Source organism: Apostichopus japonicus, chromosome 20 (genome assembly GCF_037975245.1).
Source record: "Apostichopus japonicus isolate 1M-3 chromosome 20, ASM3797524v1, whole genome shotgun sequence".
Classification (NCBI taxonomy): domain Eukaryota; kingdom Metazoa; phylum Echinodermata; class Holothuroidea; order Aspidochirotida; family Stichopodidae; genus Apostichopus; species Apostichopus japonicus.
Window position 1 is genome coordinate 16,620,942 of NC_092580.1, and position 16,905 is coordinate 16,637,846.

At 43.1% G+C, this 16,905-nt stretch overlaps 3 protein-coding genes across 16 annotated transcripts in view; all 3 read right to left on the reverse strand.

Annotated features, from left to right (window-relative positions):
- Window positions 1–16,905, reverse strand: part of LOC139960902 (ATP-binding cassette sub-family C member 3-like) — a 132,172-nt gene that overhangs the window by 97,204 nt on the left and 18,063 nt on the right. For 13 of the 14 annotated variants that reach the window (XM_071959586.1, XM_071959587.1, XM_071959581.1 and 10 more), the window contains 2 exons: window positions 3,488–3,586; window positions 2,816–3,049 (listed from right to left, as the gene is read on the reverse strand). The exons of the other annotated variant lie outside the window; for it this stretch is intronic. The gene's annotated coding sequence lies outside the window, so the exon portion shown is untranslated. The remainder of the gene's footprint in view (window positions 1–2,815; window positions 3,050–3,487; window positions 3,587–16,905) is intronic. 14 annotated transcript variants of the gene reach the window in all.
- On the reverse strand, window positions 2,906–9,808 carry LOC139961344 (uncharacterized). Its single transcript, XM_071960488.1, has 2 exons — window positions 7,298–9,808; window positions 2,906–3,049 (listed from the first exon to the last, which is right to left on the reverse strand). The coding sequence occupies exons 1-2, from the start codon at window positions 9,806–9,808 to the stop codon at window positions 2,906–2,908; spliced, it is 2,655 nt and encodes an 884-aa protein (XP_071816589.1).
- Window positions 12,924–16,220, reverse strand: LOC139960906 (uncharacterized). The gene is made up of 3 exons (XM_071959593.1): window positions 15,860–16,220; window positions 15,478–15,558; window positions 12,924–15,169 (listed from the first exon to the last, which is right to left on the reverse strand). Exons 1-3 carry the CDS (start codon window positions 16,077–16,079, stop codon window positions 15,138–15,140), a joined length of 333 nt encoding a protein of 110 aa, XP_071815694.1. The 5' UTR covers window positions 16,080–16,220; the 3' UTR covers window positions 12,924–15,137.

The window sequence follows — 16,905 nt, forward strand, 5'->3', positions numbered from 1 at the left end:
GCCTCCCCTTTTATTTATGTGTACACCCTTCCATGAAGCATGCTGTTTATAAAGTTCTACCATGAGTTCTTCAGAAGACAAGCAGTACTGTTAAAGGGGCTATACAATGAATCCAGCCAAGCAATTAATGTCAGGCGCCCTCTATTTTTCTCCAACTTCTGATTCTGCACGATTAACGGTTGTACCATTGTGTGTGTGGGGGGGGGGGAGCTAAGGCAGTGAAAAGTACTCTTTCACCTCAATCATAGAATGACTGTGGAATGCTGTATAGCCCTAGATGTTTATGTTATTGGAGAATGTCGAGGGAGTTGTTATATGTTCTACTTGGAATGACCTGTTACAATTTGTAGTGTCGGACTTGTGGGTAATTTTTACACACATTGAATTTGTCTGCATTGTGAGCAAACAAATTCATAAATTTTTGGGTCGGCCAAGTGCATAATTTATATTTTTAGTTATTTTCACTGATGTAATACATAGAGGTAATTCAATATGACATATGTATGGGTGTAATATTCTTCACCTTGAAGATACATATTTTGTTGGGACATGCGTTCCCCTCCAAAGATCAACAATTCCGCTTTTGACAAAAGTGTGACACAGAAGCAGATTTTTCAGATTACGGTATGGGGGGGGGGGGGTTGGTGGGGATGGGGCAGGCCCATATTAGCTACAAAATGGAAAAATTTAGAAAAACAAAAAGGTGAAAAAGAAACAAAGGAGATCTAACAAGTGGTTCAAAACTTTACTTTTTTATTTTCAAATTGATGATTCAGGGGCCAAGGCTGGGGTGCTTACCAAGTACCCCCGGCAGCCAGTCCGGCACTAATAATTGGTACAATTTTCCTACCATATTTTGTCAGAGTATAGCCTACTGCAGGAACAGTGTAATGAGATTGACTGGCCAGATCTGACTGAAACTTTCTTTCTATTGTGGAACCTTGCGATGGATCCATTGTGGGAGAGGGAACTGGGTTTAATGCCTCCCCTAATGCCCTTATTAATCCGATTCTGTGAACATTTTACAATAACGATGAGGCTGATATTAGGGTGTGTTTGAATTAACAACTTGCCATACATTTTTTGGTAGGCATATATGTTGCAAACAATATCCATAAATCATGTATTATTTTGGAGAAGTGATCTTATAATTTAGTGAACTTTTAAGAATGTATATAGCAACACCAATGTGAGTCTTTGTGAGCAAATTCATCACATCAGCCATACAGAAAATAACTCCCTCCTATTATTTATGACAATTTTATAGAGTGGACATCATTTTACCAAAACAGTTCATTTTATATAGTCTAATTTTAAAGTATTCCTGTACATAGCATGCCTCTGGAGTATTCATTAAAACAGTGTCACAGCAGAGACCTTAATTGTACACAAAAACAACCGGTACTCATGGCTCGTAAGTAACTACTGTTCATGTCCTGATACACATGTTAGGAATACAAAGTAGTTATTGCTGTTGCACGGTTGTGGGAGAGTAGTTGCTGTATCCAATCATTGAGTGTGGGTTTTTAATACGTGATTGTAAAATGAAGTCGTATCTAGTAATTTTTGCTATAAGCAGGTCTACTGATATACCCGAACATGGCCTTTCTTTGTTATCTTCATGACGAATTGGAGTCATTTAAAGAGAGGTGTAACTGTAATCAAGAGGTACTGTACCTAGTTACTGTACTAGCTATGAGTATTGGCTGACAACAATTGCTATATAATATTATAGTGGTTGCAATAATTTTGCTAGTTTTACATGCTAATTTATCTTTGAGATTAGGGTTGCAAGAGCCCCTTCATAACATTCATTTAGAACTCGAGAACCAAGCAGATCATATGTCAAGACATTTGCTTACTACATTAAACAAACGTTCATTTTCGGTCATTCATAATGGACCTGAAGCTTTGAATCTGGCAATGGTCCAAAGATATGACCTACTGATACTGGGACACAGGACATGTAATAGTACCTACAGGTACACTGCACATAGGTCTTTTATTTACTGGAAAGCCGTCAGAACTGGACATTACAATAGTGTAGTCATCCCATTCTGTGCAGTTTGGTGCATAAGGAACATGTTTCCATCAGAGGATTGTCACTACACAGGAATTAAAGTTGGCATATTTTAGAAAAACATATTCAAATTAAAAAACATTAATGTTTTTCAATGCATATCATGGATTGTGAGATAACTTTATTTGAGGGTACTGAAAGAACCAGGTATTGTTTAAGGAAAAGACAATACATGTTAGACATGTTTATTTTGACATATGTAGGCCTTTATAAATTGACCTATAGAGACTACACTTCTCAATGTCATATGCATGAACAACTTTGAAAAACAAAGGATAGGTAGTTGTGGAAAATAGGGTAGTTTTTCTTCCAAAGCAACTATCCATACCTCGCCGATATATCCACAAAAACTGCCTCACGTGTCTCACTTTCACCAGAAATGTACTATACGCACAATTTCAGAAGTTTTATACCATTTTGGTAACTTCAGTTGGTGAGATTAAATTTTATGGGCATCAATAACGAAGTTTGATGTTTGCTTGCAGTATTTTATCTCCTGTGAAATTAAAGAGCTTACATCCATAACATTTGGTCTAATGCAAGCTCTCATAACGAATGGGATAAAAAAAATAGCAAATTATAGTACGGTTTTGAATGTTCTTTTGTCAAACATTCTACCATCTTTTAACTGCCAATAATAATTTTACTTCCACTGTTTAATGTTTGATTAATCATATCATATATTTGTGGAAATGAGCTTAAGAATCTACAACCATTGATTTTGTGTAAACCTACTCTTATATTGGCTCTGTTAAGTCTTCAACTGTTGGCTTATGGACGGTGGACACTCTTGGTATCATATTTTGGTTCATCAAGTAGGGTTTTTCAAGCCTGTTTGGATGAACATTGATTAACTACCAGAACTTTCACGATGTTCTCCAGAAATGCAGAATGTATCCATAGGTTTTGGGCTCTTTCACAGGTACCGGATGCCATTGTTTGGTGGCTGTGGAGTACTTCACCTTGACCCTGAAAAGAAATCATAAGAGGTAGTTGTGATTTGCATATTCCTTTGTGCACCTCCAGATAATCAACTCACAGGGTATTTTAACAAATATCTTCATATGTAGCTATAAGGCTGCTGTCAATTAAATCTTGATTGTTTTCACTATGAAATACTACCTAGAAACAATTACCATCATCAAAAGGAGTGTAGAATTGTATGTTCATGTACTAGGTAAATACCTTGAAAGTGTTTCAATTTAGTTATGCATTTAACCTCTGGTTGAAGACATAAACGAATCCACAAACCACCAATTGCATCTATGGTAATAATGTAAATATTCTGTTGTGAAGTGAGTCAGAAGTGTGCCTAAAAGGTATCATTTGAAATGGGTTGTACATCTAATGCCATTCACTACACATATTAAATAAGCATATAATGAGGGAATAGACAAAAACACTTACTCATCATTCCCATCTCCATCTTTCTTTGGAACGGTTTCTGTGAAAGTTGAAATCGATGGCTGCCAAGTACTTTCTCCTAACATACAGTATCCAACGTAGCTGTGATAAAGAATGAAAAAGTTGGGGTCATATGTTAATTATGAAGTTTGTAATGCAAACTCTTATCAGGGTTTCTTTGCCAGAATATATTTTATAGTAATATTTACCTTTTCAGTAATCGTGTTTGCAAGCAGTTGTCTTACAATGTACACAAATACACACACACACAACATTTCCATCAAATTCTTGGCCTTTTGGCAAGAATTCAACAATTATTCACAGACCGTCATGAGCCATTATTCTAAAAAATTATATGTCAGCTGGCAGGGTAGTTGAAGGATGTCCATGCAATCCACTGTTGCCATGACAGGGCTTTTTAGGTTTTGGCATGGGGCATTAAGGAACCATGATGCAATGCTACTTCTGCATGTATTGTCCTGACTCTCTAAATTCACTCTGATAAAGGGCCACATATAGGCTGGATGTCCAGGAAGTTACTCACCATCCCATATAATATATTTCTCCTTAAGGAGAGGAAGGACTTCCAGGTGTCAACATGGGGGCTATTCATTGTAATCAGCTAGTAAGCTAACATGACTTGATACTGCTAACAAAAGACTATTGTAACTCTATGTACTGAAGGTAGTTTATATATAGGATGACTTCCTGTCAATGCTCTCAATGCAGATGTTGTAGAAACTGAAGTGGAGATGAAGGGCAAAACTGGATTTTGAATACACTTTGTATTACTTGCAAATATAACAACAATGACAGAAGGGTATTCCATGCAAATAGACCAAATCTAATCCTCCTTCACTTCTTGTTGTAACAGCGCATGCCTTGGTAAACAGTAAACACTAAATAGTACAGAACTTGGTGGATTCAAATTTGGCCAAGTATAATTTGTTCAATTGGAAAGTATGCATGTAGCATTAGCATTGATAGATTTTATGAGAAGTTTGCATCTCTGTAGCATAGATCTACTGAAAACAAATACAAAAATAAATGCTGACGAAAACATGGCACAAACAATGTTGCATACCATAGGATATATAGTGCAGACTAAATTAAGTAGTACCAAAACAGAATGTGACTTTCTACAGTATGTTGGGTTTCACTGACCTTAGAATGAAGCTTAGCCTAGCTACATACCAAGTGAAGCAAAATAACTAGATCAATAAAGGAAACTAGGAAAGTGAATGTGGTGGAAGTACAGCCTATACCTACCTTGCTATGCATGCATAGGACAAACAGGAAATTAGTTCAGTTGGCCTTTCAACCAAGTTAATAGTATCGTCAACTATCCTAGAAGTTCATGCACATGTATGTTAAATTATTCTATAATGTCCATGGTAATATACTAGCCTAACCATTTTTGCAATCTGATACTTATTCTCCACCATTATGAACACTTTTAAAGTTTGCTTTTGCGAAAATTCTGCTAAAAACGATCTTGTTGCTTACTTATTATTTCATAAGCCTTATACTTATAGGCAGAATCATATGCTGGGAGTTAACCACAAAATGTCCATTCTTTGGAACATTGTTTTGTTGGGAGGTCTTTTTGCTGATTTTAGAGTGTTAGTCGCCTGGGGAGTAGGAGAAGACAAGAAAACGCCATCTACTTTCCATTAGTTTTGTACAGAAGGTGCTTATATCTAAGGGTGAGTAGTAGTGCTGCATTGAGTTTGGTCATACTTCCTGCATTTTCAGCAAGCAATGTGTCAATTACATAACAATCATAATTTCTGAATTTTCAGTGGTCCATGAGTCAATTATACATCAATGATCAATCAGAAAGGGAAAAAAAGAAGTCACGTTAGTAATAAAGTAAGGCCTGTCCTTAGTCACCTACAGACTACTACTAGTCTATGTTCCCTAACTACATGCACCCAAATGTTTGCTACTAGAAAGAAGGCATATATATTTTAACCACATGTACCTGCATCCTTTTCCTTCATTAAGTTTTTTTTCAAAGTAAGCAAAACTTACAGAAAATAAAGATTGCTACCTAGTACTTTGATCTGTGATATGCTGTCTGTCAGATCTGTGATATTCGGAAGGCCTATCAAATGTTCGTATAATGAGTAGGTCGACATCAATTTATTTATCTTCTTGTGGATTTTTGGAGGACGCAAAATACCATGAACGAAATCAGGTATCTTTGCCATTCGTAGAAATGTAAGGCTAACAGTGATGTTAACTGCACTGATAAACACAAGTAATATTTTGTGAGAAATTTTGGCAGGTAAGAAGTTGGAGACACGAAAGTCATTTGAAACTAGGCAAGATAAAAGATTCGCGCAGTAACAGTTAAATTGATTCCATAGCTGCACAAAATTAGGTTAGTAAGGAGTAGCCTAGTAATACTATATTCCTATTGAACTCCGAGTCCTTGTTGAATACCCTAGCTGACTGTGGTGGCTGCAATTCACGATCGTCTAGACTAGATACAACTACATTAGGCCCATATCAAATATTCAGGCCAAGCCTTTGGCTATAGGCCTAGTCACAGTATTACAGATACTTTTACCATGTGTTCTGACAGTGACACTAACTAAGATTACCTGAATGTAACTTGTAAGGCCTAACTAACGTTACTGGCCTAGCCCACAGTGCTTGTAGCTAGGCCATCAACATCCTTACCGTAGTTGAATCGGTAATAAAAGTTATTTGACTTACCTAGGCCTAACTTCCCGCCTAAGCTACTTCAACTGCGGTATAGCAATCACCGACCTCCTTCAGTGTTTTCCAGTTTTCAAAAGAATCTACCAATGAGATTTTGCCGTCTTGTTTCAATTTATTCTCCTAGTCCTACGTTGCTTTGTAGAGCTAGACACAATTTCGATGTGTACTGTATTTCGAGTAGACTGTGTCCCGGCCCTGTATATGCACCCAGACCAAGTTATTTGTGTAAAGGTATAATAGTGAAGCTAATGACGGCCGTGTACGTACGAGCGGGGAGTTGTTATTCCAAAACTTACTGGTTTGGATATTTACGAGTGACGAGCTTACCTGTCTCCTCACAACCTTAGCACCTCATTCTACTGTGCCTATAAAGTCTTGGTAAAATAATAACACTGTGCGCCCTCTATGACCGGACCCCCCCGGTCACTCCTCCTTTCTCATGAGACCATTCCTTAAAAGTGGCCTCACGGTCACGAAAATAGGGGTGGCTAGGACCCTCTGGCCACCCCCAACGACTCTTGTCGAGTTAACTCCCTTAGGTGAGCCCCTAACAAAAAGTCACTGATGCCTTCTTAGCAGGGGGAGTGTAACCCTCCCCGCGCAGCGGGGAAGGGGAACACTCTACTGAACCCTGCAGGCGTAACTACCCCTTTCCTAACAAGGAGCCTAATCTTGTAAGACCAGACACTTGCTAACCCTAATACAACTTAGGTGAGAACGTATACGAAGAAGAACATGTAATATAAACGCATACGAAAAATATAAGGTTACACTCACCGATAGACCTGGCCGGAGACTCTCTAGCAGTTATTGGCTCTGTCTATCTGGTGCGGTGCCTGGAGTCGTGAGTCAAGTCGAACGACCGCTCCCCCGTCCGGCTGTGTCCCACCCTCCTCGGGGGAGGGAGGCGGGAATGGAGACAGGTAAGCTCCTCACTCGTAAATATCCAAACCAGTAAGTTTTGGAATATTTACTTCACTCCTCGCTTACCTGTTTCCTCACAACCTTAGCACCGCGAGTGGCACTGCCCGATGGTGGGAGGCCCGAGGGGTGGGACCTATTACCCACCGGACCTCGCATCACCGCGCTACCAAATGCCGCATCGGCGTGTAGTGTGTCAGTTAGGTAGCAGGCGACGAACGTAGTTGGTGTTCTCCACGCTGCCGCCTTGAGGATGTCCTCTATCGGGATACCGGCAAAGAGAGCTGTGGAGGCTGAGACCCCTCTGATGTCGTGGGCTCTTGGCCGGGCAGCCCCCGTTGTGAACAGGCGTATTGTCTCCACTAGCCATCTGGACAGGGTATCCTTGGAGGCCGATGTGTAGGGTGGTCGTGGTAGGATGAAGAGGAAAGTTGCTTGTCTTAACTTCTCTGTCCTGCTTAAATACCACTTCAGTGCCCTGACTGGACACCATCGTTTGTCCTCGGCCTTTGATGACAGGGTTTTGATCTCCGGGATGAAAATGTCCCCCGGTAAGAAGGTCAAGGCCTGGTGCTTGGCAATGAAGGCCGGGTCTGGAACCATCCTCACCCCATGGCCCTCGAATCTGATGTGGTTCGGCTTGGTCGTTAGGGCATGCAGGCAACTCCTCCTTCTTGCTGACGCTACCGCAATAAGAAAGAGTCTCTTCTTTGTAAGGGCAGCCAGGGAAGCGTTCCCCATTGGCTCGTATGGTGGCCCTGCCAGGGCATGCAGTACTGCTGAGAGCCCCCAGGAGGAGGCTAACAGTCTGACTTGTGGACGGCGATTAGCCATGCCTTTGATGAGCTGGACAATGTCTGGGTTATTGCCCAGCGTGGAGCCGTCTGGAAAGCCCTGGTGGATGGCAGCGATTGCCGACCTGTAATTTTTTATTGTAGAGACCTGTTTGCCTTCTCTGAAGAGTGAGAGTAGGAACTCGTCAGTCTGTGCTATAGAGGCCTTAGTAAGCAGTATTTGTCTAGGCCGGCACCACTGTTCGAACTTCCGCAGGCGGGAATCGTAAGTCTTCGCGGTCGTTCCTCTTCTAGCGTCGGCTGCCATCGCGGCAGCTGCCCCCGAAAAACCTCTCTGTCGTAGAGAAGACCGGACAGTTTCCAGGCAACTAATTGCAACCCCTTGATGTCCGGGTGGGAGAGTGTTCCCTGTCTCTGGGACAGTAGGTGGGGCTTGTCCGGTAGGCTTGCTGGGACGTCCAAGAGGAGCTGGGGAATCTCTGCGAACCAGGGTCTGCGAGGCCAGAAAGGGGCTATTAGGATAAACCTGCCCTTGGAGTTCCGTATCTTCCTGAGAACCAGCCCGACCATGCAAAGCGGTGGGAAGACGTAGGCCTCTAGGTGGTCCCATGGGAGGGACATCGCATCCGTGTGGTAGGCGGAGGCCTGGGGATGGAACCGTCTGGAACAGAAGGTCTGGAGCTTGCTGTTTGTGTATGTTGTGAACAGGTCTATCATCGGCTTTCCGAAGATCGCGAAGATTCTGTTGCAAGTTTCCTGTTCCAGCGTCCATTCGTTGGGGTCTATTTGCCCCCTGGACAAGGCGTCTGCCATCACGTTGAGCTTGCCCGCAATGTGGGAAGCTCGTAGGATCATGCCGGAGTCCTCGGCCGCTGTTATAACCTCCCACGCTAGTCGGCAGAGCTTCTCTGAGTGGGTGCCCCCCTGCCGGTTGATGTAAGCCACCACTGTGGTGTTGTCCGTGAAGACCGTGGTTTATTCTTCCCTGTACGTGCTCGTTGAAGGTCTCCAGGGCTCTCTTGACTGCCATCATCTCCAGAATATTGATGTGGAGTGATCTTTCTGTTGGGGACCACGTTCCCCAGGCTGTGCGGTTGCTCCAATGAGCCCCCCATCCGGTGAGTGAGGCGTCTGTCGTTACAGACGTCATTGGTAGTTCTATTGTGAAGGGTACCCCTTGACTCCAATTGTCTGGGTCGAGCCACCATCGGAGGTGCTGGGTGGATTCCTCCGACCTGTAGATTGGTGTTGTCATGTCCGGATCTCTGGGGTCTGCGGACTTCAGGAGGTGTAGTTGTAAGGGTCGCATGTGTAACCTGCACAGTCGGACTACATCGACCAGACTGGCCATGAGTCCCAGGGCTCGGAGCCACATCACTTTTGGTGACTCTTGATGTGATAAGATCTGTTGCGTGGTCGTCCTGACCGCAGTGATTCTTTCTTCCGAGGGTTGGGCTACCCCGGCGGAGAAGTCTAGTATCGCCCCAAGGAACTGGGTCGTCTGAGTTGGAGACAGTCGTGACTTCTTTTCGTTTACGATCCAGCCCAGCTCTTGGAGGGTATGGAGCGTTTTGTGGACATTGTCGGCAGCCTCTGACTGAGAGCTCCCTACCACCAACCAGTCGTCGAGGTACAGGGTGACCCCTCTCCTTCTGAGGTAGGAGACTACCGCTCCCGCTACTCTCGTGAAGGCTCTGGGAGCCGTGGACAGGCCGAATGGGAGCGCCCTGAACTGGTAATCCTGCTCTGCATACCGGAACGTTAGAAACCGTCGGTGATCTTTGTGTACCATGATGTGTAGGTAAGCATCCCCTAAGTCTATGGTCGCCGCCCACATGCCCTTTCTGAGTAGGGGTAATATTAGATTGAAGGTTTCCATGCGGAAGTGTTTTGGCTTGATATATTTTGAGTTCAGGGGTTTTAGGTTTAGGATGGGACGCCAGGTGTCGTCCCGTTTTTTTGTCAGAAAGAAAGAGGACCGGAAGAGTGGTCCCGTCCCTCCCGGTACCTCCACAATTGCCTGCTTGGCCAGCAGGGCCAGAATTTCCCCTTCTAGAATAAGGCGTTTGACGGGGTCTGTGGGTGTGGGTGTCTGCCTTCCTCCGCCCCTGAAGGGTGGGCTGGAGGAGAATTCTATTCGATATCCGTGTTTGACTGTGTCCAACACCCACTTGTCCGCGCCAATGAATTCCCATTGCTGGGTAAAGTTTGTAAGTCTCCCCCCCCCGACCTGCGGAATGGCCGCGGTGAGGTGGGCACCCCTAGGGCTGGGAAGCGAACAACGGTCGAGTGGAGGAGCGGTCGTTGTCCCGTCTGGAAGGTGCTGTGCCTCTGCCTCCTCTAGGTGTCCAGGAGCGGGTCGGGCGGTATGCCGTCCCCCTGCTTCTGCTTCTGAGAGCTCCTCTGCTCAGTGGTCTGGCGGGTGCTGCTCTCGCTCCCCTGGTTGGTTTGTTCTCCCTCGGTCGGAAGGGTCTCGGTCTTTGTGTGGCTGAGGTTCTAAATTTCGACTTAGCCAGGGTCTCTCTCCGGGCTACCTCTTCCTGTAACTTATTCTGGAAGCTGCCCCCAAAGAGGTCTTCCCCGAGGACTGGCAGAGCCAGCATCCTGTTCCTTGCCTCTGTCGATGGCCAGCGAATGGCAGAGACAACGTTCTCCCTGCGGGCTTTGACGGATCGTGTTGCGACTCTCGCAAACTGGTCGTATGCGAGCCTGACGAGGGGTCCCAGCAGTAGAAGGAGCTGGCCCGCTTCATCCCTGGACACCTGGTTGTCGTCCTCAGGGAGTTGCTGGTGATGCCGCATAAGAACTTCGGCAGACATCAGGACTGAGGCAAACTTCATGCCGGAACGGGCCGCTGTATCCACTTCGACCAGAAGTTCCTCCAACTTTCTCTGAGCAGGAGTCTTAAAGGTTTGGGAGGATGAGGCCCCATGCTCGGCCTTCAATCTTTCTTTGGCCTCCTGGGGGATGGTTGGGCATTTGAATAACGCCCTCCAGGCCTCGTCTGGTACCCTGACTGCCCTGGCTGGGAAGGCAGTCCACCTGTTCTTGTCGGCTATGGCCTCGAACCTGTCGTAGCATGTCGCGTCAACGGGCATGGTGGTCTTAGGTTTCGATGAGGTCTCGCCGGTTGCCATCGGCTTAGACACCCGACCTGCCTTCTGTGGCTGGGTCTCAGGTTCCTCAAACCCCAAGTGCCGTCTGAAGATGTCGGCCGCCCGTGCCATTAACTCTTGGGGGAGAGCTCCTCCCGTCATGGGAGCCTCCTCTGGTTCGTAGCTTTGACCAAAGCTATCTTCCATAGGGTCGTAGTCGAGGGGTTCTGTGGGATCCATAAGATCCCCCTCGTCCTCCAAGCCGGATAGATTTACCGACGCTCTGCAGTCCAGGGCATCTGGATCCGAGGCCGGTTGTGGAGCCATGGTAGGGCCGGAGCCGGTGGAGCCTGGTACCCTGTCGGTCACCTTGGTTGCTCTCTGCTCTAACAGGGGACTTAGCAGGCCGGTAAGTTGAGCCAGCCCTGCTGGCTCCCCCTCCTGTCGCCGTCTCCGGGACCGGCGCCTCCTCTTCGCTCTCCTGTAGCCATCATCAGACGACTCTGAGGACTCGTAGGAGGCCGGGGAGTATCTTCTCCTCGCCTTCCGTCTCGGGGATCTTGAGTGTGTTCCGGATCTATCTCTTCTAGGTCTGCGGGAGGTCTCTCTCCCCCTGCTCTCCCGGGTCAGGATTTCAGTAGGGACCCGTCTTTCCGGCTCCCTCTCCGGCTCCCTGCTATGGGACCGGCTCCGTCTCAGTGACCCTTCGGTCACACTCTCTTTCGGACCCGAGCTTCTTCCCTTTCGCCATAACTAAACCGGACGTCGCCGGGGCCGTTAGGGGTACTCTCTCCACCTCTTTCTCTCTCTCCTCTCTCTATCTCTCCTTCGGCCCTCTCCTGGCCACTCTCCTCCACCTCTCTCTCTACCTAACCCTCTTCCTCTCTCTCTCCCGTCTCACGTACCTATATCCTCTGCCACTGGGCTGGCGAAAATTTTATACAGACCAGGCAGGGGTCCCGTCTGGTGCAGGTTCTGCACTTGGGGCATAGGTCGTGCTCGTCCCAGGCTCTGCCTGGCCGAAACATCGAGCAGCTGATACACTTCAGCTGGTTACGAGACATGCTGAAAACACTCGAGTTAAGGAAGGAATAACTCTTAGAGCTTAAAAAGAAAGCCAATGTAAGCTAACAAGAGAACGGGAGATAATCTGGGGAAGGAACATGCTAACAGAGAGTAGGTGGAACGTAGCGTAACCTAGCAACGGTAAACACAAACGCTACGAAGTGGCCTAACAGCAATCAACACAAGCTGAAAAGAAATGAGAGAGCGATATATATAGAAGAGGAATAAAGAATAAACGAGTAAACATGCTATGAACATGAAAATACACGATAACAAACATGCTATGAACATGAAAATACACGATAACAACACGCCTATAGCGTGGGGGAGGAAAATGGCGGGAACCTAAGCAGTTCGCGGAACTGCTACCCCCGCACAAAAAACGCCCGAAGGCGGAACGCACTGAGAAAAACAGTCCCCAAAACCCTCCCTTTCAACAAAAAGGATACTTATCGGTCTGGAAATGACTGCAAAACTCCAAAGAATCCGAAGAAAGAAAATTCCAACAATCGTTAAAGAAATCCAAGACAAAGTTCAAGGGAAACTTTCCACAAGAATTTTTGCGTGTTGACACTTTAATGGTAGAATGAAAAAGGGCGAGTGACCGGGGGGGTCAGGTCATAGAGGGCGCACAGTGTTATTATTTTACCAAGACTTTATAGGCACGTAGAATGAGGTGCTAAGGTTGTGAGGAGACAGGTAAGCGAGGAGCGAAGTAAATACACACAATTCCCTAGTATAGTACATACGATCATTACGACTCGGCAATCTAGCTAGTGCTGTATATGTGAAGAGTGTACTCGGCTACATACAGCACTGTAGATCAGTGTGTATATGGCTCATTCCATGAGCCTGGGTTTCAAAGTGTGACAAAGGGGTAAAAATTTCAAATAAGGTTATTTCTTATTTTGTTTTGTTTTTTAAGTACTCAAGCATATCTAGTTTCATGAATGAATAATGGTTAAGAATTCTTCCCGTCAGACAGGTAGCTGCAAACATTCAGAGGTATGGAAACTGTCAAAATTGCGGATGTAACAGAGACACCACATTTAACGATGGCCAACCCCCTCCTGACTGAAAGGAAAAGAGCAACCTATTCATGCAGTCACCTTTCAATAATCCATAGGTGCACTATCACATTAAATGTAACATAATTTGGAACATATTTATTTTTGGGGATGAATAGCTTGAAATGTATTCATCAAGCAATGCACTTCAGGCCTTATTTATCCTCCATTTCCTGATATTCTCATCCGTCGCCTCACTTCAACCATATGAAGCAATGGTCACCTCTGTTACATGTTTACATGAGTGTAATACTTGATTAAGATAACAACTGAGCCTCAGGACTCGGAATTTTCATTTGGTACTACCATTTCGCAAAGTTGGGGTAGGATTCTGGGTGTAACGAAGACACCATATCCCTGTTACACTCAATTGTATTTTGGAGTGACGTTCTTTCGGTGGCAGATTTGCAGAAAAATAAACAGACATGAACATAAGGTAATCACAAGTAAATAGAAGACACTTCTTCTTAAATCCTTGACCACTTTATTATTGAAAAATCAACTTGCGGTAACAGGGATTCTGGGTGTAACGAAGACACCATTTCCCTTAAACGCAACTGTATTTTGGAGTGACGTTCTTTCGGTGGCAGATTGTCAGAAAAATAAACAGGCATGAACATAAGGTAATCACAAATAAATAGAAGACACTTTTCTTAATTTCTTGACCACTTTATTTATTATTATTAGTATTGAAAAATCAACTTGCGGTAACATGGAAAACAACTTGGTTCAAGTATAACCAGTCGATTTTAGAATTACATAAAAAAAATTATGAAACAGCTAATACACATTCTTTTCTTGTATTTATTCAATTATAATGCAAACTTTAAGAAATTGTCAATACCAACAAATAAACAATCAATTGATCAGTTTTTAATTGCCACCAAATATTTAGCAATGAATGAAACCGGTGCTAACACCAGAAAGAAATTTTTATATATTTTTTTTATTATTCATTCTGTTAAAATGAAAACATCTTAATTTTCAAATGCCATGTACACACAATCAAATGCTAAAATATATTCCTTTTATTTTTCACACCCTACAGGCTCAACATTAAGGACAACAAGCCAGCAGAGCTACGCAAGATATATTGTTTATAATGCATTTGTCATAGAACATGCTTTTACAGAAGCTTTTGCGGTTTTTCAACCAATCTTAACTTATGAGCTGTTCCTTTAGCTAGATTCATTCCCAACAATTCAAAATAATTGCAACAGAATCACTCATGGTCATACCTAATGTAAACAAATAAAGGATGGTGTTGTGGTATATATTGATGTACTGGTTTGCCTACTATGCTGGCAAAGTTAAAAAATATTCACCTCGTTCAATGGCGTAAATAGCATTTACAGTCATATTGTGGGTGGGATTTATTGCCATTTTAATTGAAAATATCTTTGAAAAAACAATGTTGAAACTTGTACATATTTCTACTTTTATTTCACAATTTGAAGTTATGTTTGAGTACATAAGTTACATGTGTATGTTGTTGTAGCATCGTGGGGTCAATGAGGTTTAAACAAAACATAGAACAGGACACAAGAAGCTGCTTTAATAGCCAACAAATACTATTATAAAGAAAATTCATCTTCAGGACTAAAGAATAAGGAACGCAGGTTCTACCAACCAACAGAAGTCCATGTGAAGGATGGAGTCTATTGTTCTTTAATGTGAGATAGTTTCATTCCACCATATATTTTGTCAATCATTTCGATTTCTTTGACAGAAAAAGGCCCATTTCCGATGATATCTAAGGGCCCATGAATAATGTACTTACCTGTCACTTCAGCAATATCTGGCCTTGCAGGCCAGTCATAGTACCTTTGCTTCTGGCAAGATTTTCTCAACCTATGCATAAACTTGAAAACATAGCTTGCTCCCTCATGATTGACTAATCTTCCTACATAGAACTCATTATCATAAAACACTGCATAATAATGCTCTATTTTCATTAAAATTCCTCGAAGCTCCGGAGTTGTCATGCCCTGGTGTGGTGAAGGACCTTGTTGTCTATGTAAACAAGAAATAAAAATACATCCAACAAATTAGAATGTACAGTACATATGTATCATTGTTTACAGAATGTAATCATGTACAGCAAAAGGTGTGTAAAGTGAGAGGTGTTTTATTTGACGTTATGCAAATCCAATCATTACTATGAGGAAGGTTATGCTATAAATATTGTACAATTATGTCAAAGCAATTGAGAAGTTAAGGAAATATGGTACCTTGATGTATAACTCACAATTTACCAACATATGAAATTACAGAGAATTCTTATAGGGCATATTCCTGGAAGCTTAATTTGGATGTTTTACCGGTTTTGCCCTGTTGTCCACTTTTTCCTGTGCAGATGTCCTGATCTTCTAGAGAAGTGTGTGCATTGCCAATCTTGTAGGCTGTTGAGTAATGCAGTACTTGAATAATTACCATTTGAAAACAAAGTAATGTTTTGGGTTTATTGTATAACATGTTATGTTAGGCTACAGAATTGTAGTTAAGTATATGATTGTGTACAACAATTCTGTTAATTCCAGAAATATTAATAGTATTAAAAAATGTTTATATATTATTAAATTATGCGACAATGTTTGATTTCCAGGAACCCAAATAAAGAGGAAAATGTGCAGTGTGCACTCTATTTCTTTTAGTCTGGAAACAAAGGATGCAATGCATGTCAACTGAATAAAGTAGTCTTACCATCAAAGGAGGGCTCATAAAATGAGACTTCTTTCCACTCATCTACAACTGCAGCTTCCTGACAGAGCTCCCCTGCAATGCATCCACTGCAATAGCATGTAAGCCTTCTTGTGAGGAGTTTTCCATCACCAGCACCCTTGACACTGTGTAGCTGTCTTGTACCTTTAACTGTTTGTAGTCTGTAGCTATTGTGGCCTCTCTCTCTTTGAACCGTATCCATGAGGTAAAAAGACCTCTGGAAGTGCAAGCACTTTTGGCCTTCCTTGGGTATCTTGGTTACACTAGAATTGCAGTAGTTAAACAGATCCTCTGCATCATTGATGACAGCAGCGCCACTCAAAACTGCTTGGGATGCTTGTCGTTTCACTACTGTAGTGAGCTGAAAATAGGTCCTTAGTACAGTATTGTCATTGTTCTTCTGTATTTGACTGGCTCATGAATGATTCATAGCTTGGTCCACATGGGCAGCATGTGGTCAACAGCATCTCTTTGTCTATAACCTCACTTTCCCTTATTTTGTTAATGTAGATACATTTTTAAGCTAAAGTAGTGCTGCTTAAATTTCATCCTGTAAGTCTGTTTTATTATTGATTCTTACTTTTCTTATGTATACATGTTTAAAATACTTATAATTTGGTGCTATAGTCAATTCTCTGAAGTAATATGGGGTTTGGATGTAATTATTAAGAATATCCATGCGCTTGTTAGCCTGAGTTTATGCTAATGCACCCTCCTGGCTTGGCGTGGGTTGCATGAGTTGCGTGAGTTGCATGTGGGAATTTCAAGGAGCATGATCTTTATTAGAAAAAGAGAAGAAAAATTGTCCGTTTCCAGTATAAAACGATGATAAAGAGTTAATTTTGGTTCTGTTTGGTGAGTAAATTTTAATATTGCCACCCCTGTTTCTTCAGTTGTTGTTTTGGTTTAAAATGAGGCTATAAGATATTGATTGAAATTATGTATAATCACGATATTGTCTAAGTGCAAAATTGGTCACTTAAATAGTGTGTGGGTATCAGTTCCACGAAATTTAACGTTACAAAGTT